The sequence below is a fragment of the Electrona antarctica genome (assembly GCF_951216825.1).
Source record: "Electrona antarctica genome assembly, chromosome: 16".
NCBI classification, from domain to species: Eukaryota; Metazoa; Chordata; class Actinopteri; order Myctophiformes; family Myctophidae; genus Electrona; species Electrona antarctica.
Genome location: NC_136797.1, coordinates 9,089,586 through 9,105,701, shown reverse-complemented (window position 1 = coordinate 9,105,701; position 16,116 = coordinate 9,089,586). Strand labels below are relative to the sequence as shown.

Here is a 16,116-nt window from a genome sequence, read left to right as displayed (position 1 = left end):
CGCCCCGCGCCCCACGCCCTACTTTGAGAACCACTGGCCTGTTATGATTCAGGTGAATCATCAGGAAGACATCAAGGGCATTCCAGGGCATCCAAGCGACTCAACTGCAGGCGCGTCTGCAGCGTACACAGCACGTGTGCCTTTTATAGGTTTATTGGAGGATCCCTGGGGTCCACATAAAAAGAAAAGCACGTGCATGTTTTTAATATAGGCTTAAAGAAGTACAAAGAGTGTTCATGCTTACATACATATTGTAGAGTATAGACTATAGGCTTAGGCTACCTCTGTTCTTCCCACACATGTGCAAATGCAAAATGATTTCACATGACTAAAATATGACTGAAGTCTGAAACAAAATGACATTTTATTCAAACGACTATGACTAAAACTAAAAAAAAACTGTCCTCTCTGTAAATATTCCTGTTGACGCTATACTGAGCATTCTACCAATATGTACAGTATTGCATTGCATTGCATTGTATTGCATTGTATTGTGAATTTAGTATGGACCACAATGCAAACAAGACCCCTGTTGTTGTTGCTGTTTAATCCTTTTATAGTATAACCCTTGTGACAGTATAGGCTACCTGTACTATCAATCAATCAATCAATCCCACATGATTCAAGGACCCCCAGTTTGACGGACCCCTAGCCCTGCTCCAGTGCTTACAGTGAGACTCACTGTAAGCACTGGACCAGGGCTAACGGACCCCCGATACCATTTATTATCTCTGGGACCCCATAGGAAAATCCTCTGTGTAAATTTAACTCAGACTATACACTGTTTGAGCTGCAGACCCTTATATGGGACCATTTGGTTCCTAACTATCAATAATTTAGTTAGGAACCCCCTCAAGATCTTTTGGGGTCCCGGACCTCACTTTGAGAACCATGGCAGTCACTAGCCCTATGACTAAAATAAGAAAGCATATTGTATATCATCTGATTTGCTGTATATAGCATCAAAGATACAATAATTTAGATATTAAGCCTGCAATCGTTGTGATTTGCGATAATGATGAGCTTTAGCCTAATTAGGAGTAGGCCTAGTAATTAGGCTACTGCTTTGATTAGGCTATATACTGTTCCAAACGCTGCTGCTATTTCTGTATTTCTGTGAGCCTGCCTTGGCTGGAACTACAGCTGTGGATGTCAAGTCCATCTAGCCTATATTCATTCCCTTTCATACTGAGGTTTTTTGCATCTTAATGGTTTTGGCACTTTTGTGAGAAGAGATTCAGCTTTCTGTTCATTCCAAGAAGTTCCTTGTGGGTTTAGCTGAGACTCGTCATTAATATCTGTTTTAAAGTCAACATGCTCAGATCATCAAAGAGTAAGAAAAAGATGTAGGCAGGATACATGGCAGTGCTTAAGCCTTAAATCATCAATTTCATGACAACAGGGCCCCCTAGTGTACAAAAGGCAATCCTACAGAAAGCAAAGGGAATGGCAATGTGCTTAGCTGTAGCCAGTAAGTTACAGTAAGTTTGTTGTTAGTGTAAGTTCTCTCTCTCTCTCTCTCTCACACACACACACACACACACACACACACACACACACACACACACACACACACACACACACACACACACACACACACACACAAAACAGTGTTATTGAGTGTCAAGATACACAATACAAGAGATATAGATGGACTGGTGCTCAATAACAATCACCCCACAGTCATCACCACCACCACTGGCCCACGCTACAAGTTGACACCGCTCACAAGCCTGAAAATGCATCAACCAGCTGTTCAAAACCCCGGGAGAGACAACTGGGCTGGGTGTTTTCTTGACGCCTAGTCTTGACGCGACTGTGTGGTTATACCCAGTCATTCATCCCTCACACCCTCAAGAGAAAGTATCTCATGGCAGCATGTCCATCTGCTCTAGCTTGTAACATCTTGCCACTCTCTATAGTCCAGGCCCTTAGGGTTATTTCGCACTATATTTCAAGCGCCAAATTTTGCACAGATGTAGCCCAAGGCATGCTCAAATGATTTAGCTATAGGGCACCCGAGTCGGCGACCTCGGGAAACTGCTGCTGAAAGTTGGGGTACCATTAACAACCTATAGGCACAATTTTCTACACGTCATGCTTTAAGTACCATGTGACATGTCAAACTAGGGAGTTTTCATTATTCTGAATCCATTCCAGGCATTAGTGTGGCACGAAAAACCTTGGGCTAAATTCGGCCGTAGCCACTTGCCCAAATGTGCCCAAATGTGGTTTTAGCCCAAGGAGTGTTTTTCGTGCAAAGCTAAAGCTTGCAATGGATTCAGAATCATGAAAATGTCCTGAGCTACATCTGTGCAAAATTTGGCGCTTTTAGACAAATTCGTGCAAAATCACCCTTTTCTCTTCCTAAGCTCCTCCACTACTACGATAAATGTGTTTGAACCTATACCTGACCTGCTGTGTCCCTGAGTGTCAGTCAGAGGAACCCCAGCAAAGCCTCACCCAACACCTATGTGTTGGGTGACAGACTTGCAACACTGAACAGGGACCAGATGACCAGACCAGGGGAAGCGACACAGAAGGGCCTCCTAGAAGTGGGAGTAGGCGCAGCCACACACACAACACTAGCCCCAATGCCAAGACCTTCCCCCGGCGTTTTCTGAGAGTGACAGGGAGGGAGGGCCTGCAGGAGTTGGCTGTCAATCTGGGGACTCACATCGAACCTGGGACGTTCTAAGCTATAGCTGTGCGGTGACAGCACTACCCGCATTTCTTAATCAAAAGTGATTCTGATTATAACATGACAAAAGAATATCATATTGTTTTGTTGTGTAAAATATCACTTTTATTGTCACATCACATGTTTACTAACCTGACTCCACCAGATGGGTTACATGTTTACATGGAAGTGGGTGAAATCCTTTTTTTTGTGCAAGTTGCATCGTCAGTAGTTTTCAGGGGGGAGCAAGGAGAAAACAAAACAACAAATATATGTACATTTATACATATGATCAGCAGTACTTACATGAGATTATATGACTCCAAACTTGTTCATGAAAGAACCTTGAGGTTCTCTAGTGCAGGGGTTCTCAACGTTTTTGGCCGGGGACCCCCGGAAATGCTTTGGCAACGTCTCGGGACCCCCGCCCCGCCCCCTCCCGACCCCCAATATAAATTGACTGCTACAATAACCTTAACCCATTTTGGGCGGGAACCCCTTTTGGTGTTTTAAGCATTATGTTATAATTTAGCTATTGAAAAATAGCAGATCTACAAGCTCGTAGCGAGCCACCGAGTGGCGCGCTATGAGCTTGTAGGTCTGCTATTTTTGAAAAATCGTGAAAAAAAAAAAAGAGAACTTTTTTTTTTTTTTAATAATTTGGGGACCCCCCAAACTAATTTGGCGACCCCCTGAGGGGTCGCGACCCACGGGTTGAGAACCCCTGCTCTAGTGGCTCTGCATTATATCCAAGGAATCACAGTTGCTGGAGGGAATGTGAGGAGAATCATTCTGACCACAGGCAACATATTTTGGTCGGTCAGATATTTTGCACATAATTGAACTGAACTGTTTTGGAAAGTGTTTAACGTAGAAAAACAGTACGGCGTTGGGAACTGCATGGATCTTGACTCACAGCACATAAAAGGTGTTGGAAGTTGGAACCACCCAGGGTGCACTGACGGATGGCTGCTAAAAGTGAAGGATATGTGACATCATGATAAGCTACTCCTACTGGGAAAATACTTGTCTAATAGCAGGACCATGTCTTCAGAAAATGATCTAATATTTAGAATAAGGGGAAACAAATAAAATAATAAAAGAAGCTGATGATCTTTCCCCATTGTTTCTAATTTATTTGAAATGAAATCTATATTTACCCAGGGTATCTGGGCTAAGCTCAAGAACTTGTTTCCAGCCAGGCCCTGCTCATAGAACACATTTCATCGTAGTGGTTCAATGCCTTGTTTAAGGGCACTTCAGCGGTGGTAATTTTAACGTGTCGGACGGCTGATTCGAACTAGGAACCTTCCGGTATCAAGACCGCGCCGCTATCCGTTCGGCCACCGCTGCCACTGATTAATTGTCACATTATAAGATTATTTATGTGGGATGAATACTGTGTGTGTGTGTGTGTGTGTGTGTGTGTGTGTGTGTGTGTGTGTGTGTGTGTGTGTGTGTGTGTGTGTGTGTGTGTGTGTGTGTGTGTGCGTGCGTGCGTGCGTGCGTGCGAGATGTAGTCTTTCCAGGTCGACTCTGGAAAGACAACATCTCCCACAATCCATTTTTGCAGCGTCAGTGTTTACTGCGTTAAAACATGGCGGATCACGGTATGAATGGACCTTAGAGTGGACGCGATAGCTTTCCTTTGAACAAATACTATTTTTTAGATTCCCTGCTTCACCAAACGAGCCAGTCTTCTGCAGGTATGTTATTAACAGAACGGTTTATATATAAAAGACAGAGTTACACAGGCACGTACGTTTATTAGTTTATTATCACTGCGTCAAAAAAACAAAAACATGTCGCGACTTTAGCCTGTGGCTAAGCGAACCTAACCTGACTCTGCCAGACGGGGGCGGTATTGATTCAGAAGTTGTAAAACAAATGTGATTGTTTGATTGATTAATACCTATTAGACAGGTCACAGCCTCAGGACAGATGAACATGTCCCTGACGGCCTGACCCTTCTCTCTGGAACAAACGTCCCTGGCCCATTGCAGGCAGAACTGCAGACTGTCCCAATTTTCCGCTGTGTTGTGAAATCTCATCTCTTCAGAGTTCCCCACCTCTTCCCCCTAAGACCCCTTATAGCACAGTGGTTCTCAACCTTTTCAGGCTGGCCCATGCAGGCCAGAACCAACCTAAATATAAAGCGTATTTAAACTGGGGACCCCCCCACTCTGATAATCATGTAGAATTGTAAGAGTTGAGGCATTACATTTCCACAGATAAATATTGTGAAAATAGCAGATCTACAAGCTCACACCGCCTCGCAAAACGTGAGGTGTTGTGAGCTTTTACATCTGCTTTTTTTTTAAATGTTTGCCTCCTTTATATTATATTATTAGTACATAATGTAATGTAAAATACACCAGATTTAGCAAAATACGCACATTTTCATCCGTAGTCTCCACAATAACAGTCAACAAAACATGATACAAGAAGAAACACTAATATACCATTATACAATATAACATTGCATTACACTTCCATGTCCTCTCAGGTGACAATGCTTCGCAGATCTAGGATCAGTGTCCGGCCAAATGTCCGGCCAAATCCCAGCGCAGCAGGCAGATCTGTACCAGCGCAGCCTGTGTCCCAAGATGCACCTGGACCGCAGCCTGTGTCCCAAGATGCACCTGTATCTCAGCCTGTGTCCCAAGATGCACCTGGACTGCAGCCTGTGTCCCAAGATGCACCTGGACCGCAGCCTGTGTCCCAAGATGCACCTGTATCACAGCCTGTGTCCCAAGATGCACCTGGACTGCAGCCTGTGTCCCAAGATGCACCTGTATCACAGCCTGTGTCCCAAGATGCACCTGGACCGCAGCCTGTGTCCCAAGATGCACCTGGACCGCAGCCTGTGTCCCAAGATGCACCTGTATCACAGCCTGTGTCCCAAGATGCACCTGGACCGCAGCCTGTGTCCCAAGATGCACCTGGACCCCTCCCTATTTCCCAGGAAATGCCACAGCTGAACCAGGAGGCTCGGTGTGAAATAAACGAGGACCATTCTGTGGCTGTTGTGACAGAAAGATCTCCTGTGTCTCCGTTAAGGAAAAGCACTGTCCCAAGGTGAGTTATGCCGGAATGCTACTTGGTTGCACGTGGGTGATGGTGATGCACAACCGAAAATGGGCGATCTACAATCTCACCGCGCGTCAGGCTGCGATGCGCTGTGAGCTTGTGTAGCTTATACATTTTGCACAGGCTTTTGCATTTTGCTCATGCTTTGCAATAAGTGTGTTGTGCTACAAGTGTCATGTTCTTTCACAAATCACAGATTGGAAATAGAAAATTGTCATGAGATTTGCTTTTGCTTCAATCCCTGTTGTGTCTTGTCTCATTTACCAGTGATGCAGGTGGCGAAGGTACCTCCCCCGCAGCTGCACTCCAAAGGAGGAAGCGTTTTTCCATCAAGCCCAAAGTGGCTCCGGCGCTGAACCGTGCTCGAGCCCCAAAGTCTCCGGTCAGGACGGCGGTCCTGGACTCTCCTGCAGTAGAAGGACCTTGTGCAGACAGCCAGGATGTGACTGCCTCCAGCCAAACTGATGCTGCGCTCTCACAGGGAACCACGCCCCCAAGCCAGCATCGGATGCTCTCTGGAGGTCAGTCTGCTGCAAATTAACACATAACACATACATGTATAGCTAATCGTAAATCATGTTGCATGACTGTTAGACTTGTTTGCAATAAAAAAATAATTCAGAAAATAGATTGATACGACTGTCGAGCATGTGTGAGCTTCTCAATTTTTGAGGGTATTTTAGAAATTTTGGGAAGTCATTGGTCATTCTTTTGTCTATTTAAGTGAATATCTTAAGTGTCATATCTGCCATATAACATAAATGTAAATACCAAATTCATTAATCACAATTTTGTGTATGACAACTAATGGTCAACTTAAAATGTTATGATCCTGACAGGCCTCTCTGGAGGTGACACACGGCCCACAACACCCTTAGTTCCTGCAGAAGACGCCAATTCAACAGAGCGAGCCCAAGTGCCCCTTGAAAAAAGCCAACCGTTGGAACTGTCGCCAATAAGTCAAGCCAAAGACGTTCCTCCCAAACCACCGAACAAATCATGTCCCTCCTCAGACAAGGAGGCCATGGAGATGTCAGAGAAGGCCAAGACTCTGGTGTCAAGATCTGCTAAAGGTGGACTGCCTCCTCCGCAAGACCAGTTCACCTTAAGTAGACTCCTGAATGATTCGTCAGACCTGCAGAGGTTGGAAAAGGCCCGCAAACTAAAAAAACTGCTCAAAAAGGAGATGGCCAAGGATAAGGTTAAGGTAATAATATATCATCTTTTTGAACATTTTGTTGGTGAAAGGGTTAATTTTATAAATGGTAAATGTCATCCACCAAATACATTTTTGGTTATTAATTATTACCAGCTACTGCGTAAGCACAGCTGGTCTAGCATCTGCTTGGCTTTCACGCCCACTCGACCAATCTTTCTCATTGGCTGCCGTATTGACTACCTATCGTCCTGATTGGCTGCATCGTCTCTAGGCAACCAGACACTTTTTGCCTCTAGCAAACCTCTCAGCCAATGGGGTAGCATTGCAGCCAGCAACAATGTGCGTGCAACTGGTAAAATATGACTACGTCATATTTATTTTAGTATTTTAATTGGTCAAACTAGCAAAAGAATATTCAATACATGTTCAGAAGCATATTCCATAAAACTGATCATTCATAAATGCAAAGATTAAAAGTAACAGGTTGGCTGCATGTAGCACAACATGAACATACTGTAGGTTTAGATTAGAACAATATTATTAAGACATCATTTTAAATATTGTGCAAATTATTTGGAAACTCCTTTCATGCTGTTTCATCACAGATTTGGTCTTGGCCTAACAAACATTTTGAGATTGTATTTAGCTTTAATCCATGAAACGATGCAAAGCGCCAACCTGCTCATCGGGAGCAGTTGGTGGTTCAGTGTTGTCCTGTTTATTTGTGTATTACAAGATGACCGGCAGTTCGTATTTATGTTATGGTGGCAGGAATCCTCTGCCTCTGCCTCCTTTCATTCCCTATGGTCAGCCTGGCCGGTGGCCAAGGACACTTCGACACTAACCTGGGAGCCCAGGAGCAAACCGGAACCTTCCGATTCCCAAGCAGCTCCTCTATTACCTGTCTGAGCCAATGCTGCCCCCAGAAGAATTGAATTGTAAAACATTCAAAATATGTGTTATATACAACTATAAAGTCAATAGTTGCTGGGTAAACAATTGAAGTGATTTCAGGATGTCTGTTTGGGTTTACATGACTGATTAGCGTAATCATGTTGTAGTTTATTACAATTATTCCAATCTACTGTACTTTATTGTACTACTATCATTCTAAACAAATTTGTCATCTTGTATGTATCATCTTTGATTTGTAGAAAAAAATGAAAAATATGACGTCAAAAGCTCGCGTAAAGGAATATACCCCGGATCCTGCCAAAATGACCATGAGAGACCTCATCTACTATCTACCAGCCTCTAACCCCATGAGGTAAGAGACCATGAGAGACCTCATCTACTATCTACCAGCCTCTAACCCCATGAGGTAAGAGACCATGAGAGACCTCATCTGCTATTTACCAGCCTCTAACCCCATGAGGTAAGAGACCATGAGAGACCTCATCTACTATTTACCAGCCTCTAACCCCATGAGGTAAGAGACCATGAGAGACCTCATCTACTATTTACCAGCCTCTAACCCCATGAGGTAAGTGACCATGAGAGACCTCATCTACTATTTACCAGTCTCTAACCCCATGAGGTAAGAGACCATGAGAGACCTCATCTACTATTTACCAGCCTCTAACCCCATGAGGTAAGTGACCATGAGAGACCTCATCTACTATTTACCAGTCCCTAACCCCATGAGGTAAGAGACCATGAGAGACCTCATCTACTATTTACCAGCCTCTAACCCCATGAGGTAAGTGACCATGAGAGACCTCATCTACTATTTACCAGTCTCTAACCCCATGAGGTAAGTGACCATGAGAGACCTCATCTACCATTTACCAGCCTCTAACCCCATGAGGTAAGTGACCATGAGAGACCTCATCTACTATTTACCAGCCTCTAACCCCATGAGGTAAGTGTCCAGGCTGTCCACTATGGCATTATCTTTATCATGTTACACTGCTTGCTTCTAGAAAATGTATTTCTTTAACACCGTCTTCCTGACTTGTAATCATTTGCTCTTTCTTATTTCTATCTCCAGCTCTTATTTAGCAGATTCACAGCCAAAGAATGAGGATGAGATCGTGGTCCAACCGTAAGACTCTGGATTTTCTGTTGAAGCTCCATGATTGAAACATAGGGCCGATTCATACTCCTATTTTAGAGCTGAATTTAACCCATTTTGGGCGGGAACCCCTGTCGGTGTTAGCATTATGTTATGCTTTAGTTATTGAAAAATAGCAGATCTACAAGCTCATAGCGCGCCACCGAGTGGCGCGCTACGAGCTTGTAGGTCTGCTATTTAAAAAAAATCGAAGAACCACTGACATAGAAACATAGCTTTTTCAGAAAACTGTCAGGATGTAAAGACATTTTTAGAATCTGATCTCAGGTCAAAATGGGTTAAGTCGGTTCGTCTCTGTAGACTAGAGACTACAATGTGACGTCATTCAGAGGTTCAGGGGGGGAAAAGTCCTAAAGTCGGCGCTTCGGTGCCACTGAAATGTTGTGACGACGACCCAAACTCATTTCGACACTCCAGCGGTATGTCGTCGTTAATTCAGCTCAAGTTCGATTTGCCGACGTTAAAGCCAAGAACATACCGGGAGTTTTGAAGAGACACAAACCAACTTCCATTTCACGCACGCACGCACGTACACACGCACGCACGCACGTACACACACACACGCAAACAGACACTCACTAAAGTCGGGTCGGGGGCCCTTCCCGAACCACCTTTATTTCAGCACTAAATAGGAGTATGAATCGCCCATACTTGTGAAGTAAGTGCAGTAAATCAAATGCATAGAGATGGTAATCTAGGATCATAGGTAAACCAAAAACCTATCATCAGTCTAAATAATAAAATAATAATAATCTTCAATACTCTAAGTTACATTTGAACCTTAAAGAGAAGGCGGTGATCCGAGCACTCAAAAATGTTTAAAAATGAGGAGAGAAAAATCAAGGTACTTTATTTAGAAATGTTAAAAAAAAAGCCATGTTTCGACTCCAAAAGAGCCTTCACCAGGGCAGGTATGACATTTAAACCTTTACATAAGCCTGCAAGGTTGTCAAGATGGATGCCAGGTTCAATATTTGACTGGTGCTCTAGTCATGTGACTAGAGCTCATGCTTACTCTGCTTATTCTGATTTGGCACTCTTAACACATTGAGAGCCCACGCAAAACTGCCCAAAATCACTTTCACCTAGAAAATCCATTCACATTTTTTATAATTCAGCTGACTGTGGAGACACATGCTGGAACTTTTTACTTTGAAATGTTTTATAGTTTCTGAGTTATTTAATTTAAACGCCAAATGCATTCTCAATGGCGAAAACACAAACTTTGGCACCACGTGTTAAAAAAAAGTGTTTTGATTTTTCTGATTTTTTTTTTAATAAAAAAAAAAAAAAGATATATATATATATATATATATATATATATATATTTTTTTTTTTTTCCAAAGACGTCCACAGACGTCTTGGGCTATGCACGTGCGGTAATACCCAGGATGTCCACAGACGTTTTGGGCACAAAATGTGTTAAGAGCCCCTTCTAAAGGCCTAAATTGTAACCACTTAATTAAACTTAGTTGACCGGGGTGCCCCAGGGCTCCATACTAGTATTTCCCTTTACACCAATCTCTTTGCTGTAAATAGTCTCTATCCTATCTAACCTCTATCCTATCTAACATTGGAACAAAATCCTCCTGGATTCCGCAGGTCACCCAAGAGGACCCCGAGCCCAGCGCCGTCGTCTCGCCAGGTGGGCGAGGACGACGACGGAGATGACGAACAGGAAGAGGAGGACAATGAAGCGGACGACGAGCAGCTGATGGTTCCCAGGGTGAAAGTGGCCGAGGACGGCTCGCTGATTATCGACGAGGCGAGGTCAGTGATGTTCAACCATTGATTATATGTACAGTAGAACACACTGGACCAGGCTGTCTATAATGTGAGAGGAAGGGGGCACGGTGGCACAGTCGGTAGTGCTGTCGCCTCACAGCTAGAAGGTCCTGGGTTCGATTCCCGCTGGGGACGCTGTGGACGCTGTGGGCGCTGGGGGCGTGTTCCCTCCTCCATCAGTGCCCATACCCGAGGTGGGGTTGGTGAAAGGGCCTTTCTGTGTGGAGTTTGCATGTTCCCCCCCTGTGTCTCCTAGGGTAGATAGTAGATACCCTCACAAAAACATGCAGTAATCCTGGTCTCTAAACTACCTCCCCCTGGCCAAACTCTCCCCTGTCAGGAGAGAAGAAGCAGCTTGGACTCCTCATGCATAGAAGGAAGCATGAGGTCAGTCCGCTGCCCCCCCAGGTTGGCAGAGGAAGTGTAGCGCCCAGGATTACATTAGATAATTGACACTGGGTGAAAAAATGGGTTACAAAATCGTGGGATGAAATGTATAAATTAAAAAAAATATATAATGTGAGAGGATGAGGGGAAACACAAAGGCTTGTTTGTTTAGTGACACTCGGCAAACTTGTGTCTCAGTTTGACAGTGGAGGTCAAGAAGGCGAAAGGACCGAACCCAGCGGATGGCAAAGACGCCATCTTTGAACGTGGCTCCACCACCACTTACTCCAGCTTCAGGAAAGGCAACCGCGCTAAACCCTGGTCCACTGAAGGTCAGTGCTGATTGTGCTAGGATACGTTTAGGTGCAACATCTTGCTGCTGTTAGGGGTGCAACTGTCCATTATTTTCCTGCTGATTATTCAAATTCTAGTTGTTATGGTTGCTGTGGGTTTGTCAAAATAATTCAGAAGAACAAGTCGATGGTGTCATGGTAAAATAGCTGAACTCCAGGCAAGCTCACAGTGGGTTCCGTCAAGTTGTGAGCAAATAGTGATAGTGTTGCAGCCGGATTGGATTTAAAAAAGGAATGAAAATGAATCCACACCAGTCTTTGACTTTAACTTTGTTATCTTCTTTCCATCAGAGACAGAAATGTTCTTCCTGGCGATCAGCATGGTGGGGACAGACTTTTCCATGATCTGCCAGTTGTTTCCTCACAGAGATCGATCACAGATAAAGGTCAGTGGAGATCTGAACAATAAACGTACTTAACACTGTTAACTTTCTGTGCCTGAATTTCTAGTGTTTTTTTCACCTACCTTTGAAAAATCACAGAATATTTTGCCCCTCTCCATTCCGTGCACGGGTGCTCTCAAATGACGCCCACGGATGTCATAGAATCGGAAAATAATCATGGTCTATACGCGTCAATCCGTTTGAACAATACAATGAAGCTGTGATTGAGAACCTGCTCAATTGCATGAATTGGATTGCAGTTGTTTTCGACTGGATGATTGGCACCAATTCTTAGGTAGCATTGCATTCATTTGAGTTTTTAACCTTTCAGCACAAGTTCAAGAAAGAGAAACGGGGAGATTCCTGGAGGCTTGACAAGGCTTTCAGTAAGTATTTGAATGTCAGACGTGCTTTTGCAACTGTTATCTCGTTTTGTTGTGTCATGTTCTGTTGTGGCAGGGATTTTTGTCTAGTATGCAACTTAAAAAAAAAAGAATTCTGCTTGAATTCTGCTTTAGAGAGATAACATGGGCAAATATTGAACCATTGAACTGTTTCCCAACCGGGCATCTTCCCTATTTTGGCACAAAATGTGTTGAACTTGTAGATCAGCTACTTTCGCTATTTGTTTTACTACTAGAACCATATTGTGTGTCTGTTAACCCCTTTAACACTATGCTGTAACGTTTCCTGTAGAAGAGACACGTAAACTGGATATAGAGGTCTTCTCTAAGCTCCTAGACAAGGTCCTTGAAGTGCAGAAATGCAAGAAAACCAAGTCCTCGCCCAGCGGGGAAAAGACGACGAGGAAACGCATCAGGAAGACAAAAGGTAACGGAACTAGTTGAACATCATGGCACTCCACTAAGACAAGGTGTAAAATGGTTTGGCTTGAATTCAGTTAGGTTGGTGTTGAGATTTACAATATATCTCTCTGCTGTCAGGAGGAAACCTCATAACTGCAAAATGTTCATTTTTCAGGAAATTAAAAATATAAATTTTTCAGGAAATTAAAAATATAAAATTTTCAGGAAATTAAGAAAACCTTATATTTTTAAAACAAAGCAATACAGCCTCATCAAAGTTGGTGTTGTAACTTTATATATTGTCAATTACTTCCATGAGAGGGGGAGAGGTGGTGGAGTTGGTTGCTTTAGCAGACATTTTGAGGGTCCAATGGAGTTAAGAGGTTTTGTCCAAAGCACTTTTTACTACTTTCCATTGGTTCAATATTTTCGAAACAACACACAGACATAAAGGGTGTTCAATAGCACTGATTTATGCCAAAAAATGAGTTATGAGGTTTCCTCCCGACAGCAATGTTTTTGAGTTGGAGCAAAATACTGCATGTCGTTGCAGTTTGGTTGAATAAGTCTTGTATGTCCAAACTGTTCATTTTCAGGAAAGACGGCAGAGAAGAAAATGAGCGACGTAGAAGAGGAGAATGGAGGGGCTGACATGGAGGAGGTGGAGGGAGAGAACGAAGACGTCTCTGACGAGAGAGCAGCCCCTGCTTCCCCGCAAAGGAAAAGGAAATGCAAGAAGGAAGACGATGACGAGTCAACCGAGAAACCCAACGAGAATAAGACCTTTCCCCGCCAATGGTTGGGGTTGTCTGTCAACCTGGGCGAAAATAAGACCTTTCCTCGCCAATGGTTGGGGTTGTCTGTCAACCTGGGGACTCGCATCCAACCCGGGACGTTCTAGCTTCGAGGTGACAGCGCTACCAACTGCGCCACCTTGCCCCCTGCATTTCTTAAATCATATTGTTTTGTCATGTTACAATCACTTTTATTGTCGCATCACATGTTTACATGGAAGTTCTTTTTTTGTGCAAGTTGAATCGTGAGTAGTTTTAAGCAACTAAGGAGAAAACATAGGTAAGAAACGGGTCAAAAGAAAAATATATGTACATTTATACATGTCATTAAAAGTAGCAGTACATTAGATTATATGACTTAATTGTTTTTGAAAGAACCTTGTCGTTCCTGTCTTGCAGCTGACTATAGTGGTTCTACATTATATCCAAAGGATCACAGTTTCTAGGAGGGAATGTGAGGAGAATAATTCTGAGAAAGGACTATCCGCATGAAAGGAATATCTCTTTGACTGGTTTATTATGAACATGGGCTTTCTTTAATCTAAGCAAAGGCAATTGACTATATTAACTGTTAGCAGGACCATGTCTTGAGAAAATGATCTAATATTTAGGATAAGGGGAAACAAATAATAAAAGAAGACATTGTAGCCACTGTTGCCGCCACTGTTGTAGCGCTGCGGCCAGGAGGTGAACCCGGGGCGTCGTATCAAACAGCCGCGCACGTTACCAGTCGGCTAAAGAGCTGTCCATGACGGGCCCCATGTCCTTTCCTCTCGTCCTCCAGGCACTTCACCTTGATCCAGAGGATCTGGACCTGCTCCCCAAGGTCGGCCTTTTCGGTTCGAGCTTGGCGGAGCTCGCTCTGAATCTGGGCCGACCGTGCGGTCCAGTCTTCCTGGGTCGTGGCCTGAGTCTCCGTCAGCTTGCGACGCTCCACATTCGACGTGGTGAGCTTGCAGCTCGCGTCTCTTATCTGGAGAGAGAGGTCACCATTCTCGCTGCCCCTGCAACTCGTCAATTCTGCTCTCCAGCGCGTGCAGTTGCTCCCTGGCTTCACTCTCCTGATCTCCCAGCTCCCTATTCAGCTTGTCCAGCAGCTGATGCTTCAGCTTCTTGATTTCATGCTCTTTTTGAGCAAGTGGGTCCTGGGTAGTAGCCACCTTTCTGCATGATCTTCAGCTGGACTTTTCGGTGTTGTCAGAGAAGAGTTTCTGCAGGTAGAGTTGTAATGGGAGAATACTGGACAGGGGGCCATGTATGGCACTTTAGCCGACTGGTAGCGTACGCGGCTTGTTGATACGAGGTCCCGGATTCGCCTCCCGGCCGCAGCGCTACAACAACGGCTACAACAGCGGCTACAACAGCGGCTACAAGAGCGGCTACATTGGTGGCAGCGCTGTGTTTGGGTTCTGAAACCCTAGCGGCTACACTATTATATACCATAATGACACAACAAAGCCTTATCTTTCCCCTTTTTCTAATTTCTTTCCTTGTCATAAGATTGTGTGTGTGCACGCGCACAACGCTTGTGGACGCCAGTGTTTGTTTTAACATCTAACAACCGCACCCGGCACCGCACAAACTACGACTGTTAATGTAGTAGGTGTAAGATCTAGAACGCATTTTGCAATTCTGTGGCTACGTGTTTGATGATCACATCAGCAGGAAGGATTAGGCACTACTCGCCTCGCACCAATGCTACAGACGCTACCTGACGGTCCCTCCCGTGAACAGTGAGTGGGTGGACGTCCAGGCCCATGAGAGCGGCATGGGGCGATTTGTCGCCAGGCAACAACGTGGACCCGGCGACCTCCCTGCGGGGTATCTGTCCGCTGTTGGAGCAGCGGTGAGTGGACTTCCAGGGGGAGGGTGAGGGTGCTTTCGCTTTGTCACCCGGACAACGGTATGAGAGACTGGGAACTTTGCTTGATTTGGTGGTCCTCCAGCCTGGGACACCCACTGACTGGTTGTTTGGAGGGTTTCGGATGTTTGGGATGTCCAGAGGCGAGGCAGAAAGACTGGCAAAGTTTTGTACGGTCTGCTACGGTTTGATGGCCGCCAATATGGTGGAGACGCTGAGTGACATTTACAATCGTGAAGACAAGACATGTGCCATGACTGTGTGATGCAATCTAAACTGCACCTATAATGTTTTATGTCCTTGTGTACTGTTCTTATAGTGTGGACATGAATAAATTATGTCTCGCATATTAGATTAAATTGTTATATTTATTACCTGTTATCACCTGTGTGAACTGATCAGGCTGCTCAACAACACTTTTGCAGCTGTTCGTACTCCAAACAGACAGACAGTTAGACACCGCTCAAAAATCCTCTTAAACCCCCTTTGTATTCCTTTTAACGGACGACTTCACCGCTTTTCAACCGATCTTCATATAAACTGTAATTGGTCCTGTAATATTCATGATAAAATATATTTTTTTTTACTAATTCTGTGTCTCATAGGAGAGCTGTGGGCAGTTCAGAAACCTGTCTTTCAGTGACGACATCGATGGGGAATCCAACCAAGCTAATAAAAACAGCAGGCTTTCTATTCCTGAAAAGTTGCAATACGATAATGGAAGCCATCGTTCTCACGATAATA

The 16,116-nt window shown here is 44.3% G+C and overlaps 1 protein-coding gene across 1 annotated transcript; it reads left to right on the top strand.

Annotated features, from left to right (window-relative positions):
- Positions 1–4,240: 4,240 nt before the first annotated feature.
- Positions 4,241–13,860, top strand: LOC306939579 (uncharacterized protein). Its single transcript, XM_079524184.1, has 12 exons — positions 4,241–4,386; positions 5,187–5,758; positions 6,038–6,291; positions 6,610–6,977; positions 8,084–8,196; positions 8,920–8,973; positions 10,606–10,773; positions 11,374–11,507; positions 11,820–11,914; positions 12,243–12,297; positions 12,608–12,742; positions 13,314–13,860. Exons 2-12 carry the CDS (start codon positions 5,193–5,195, stop codon positions 13,616–13,618), a joined length of 2,247 nt encoding a protein of 748 aa, XP_079380310.1. The 5' UTR covers positions 4,241–4,386; positions 5,187–5,192; the 3' UTR covers positions 13,619–13,860.
- Positions 13,861–16,116: the final 2,256 nt, after the last annotated feature.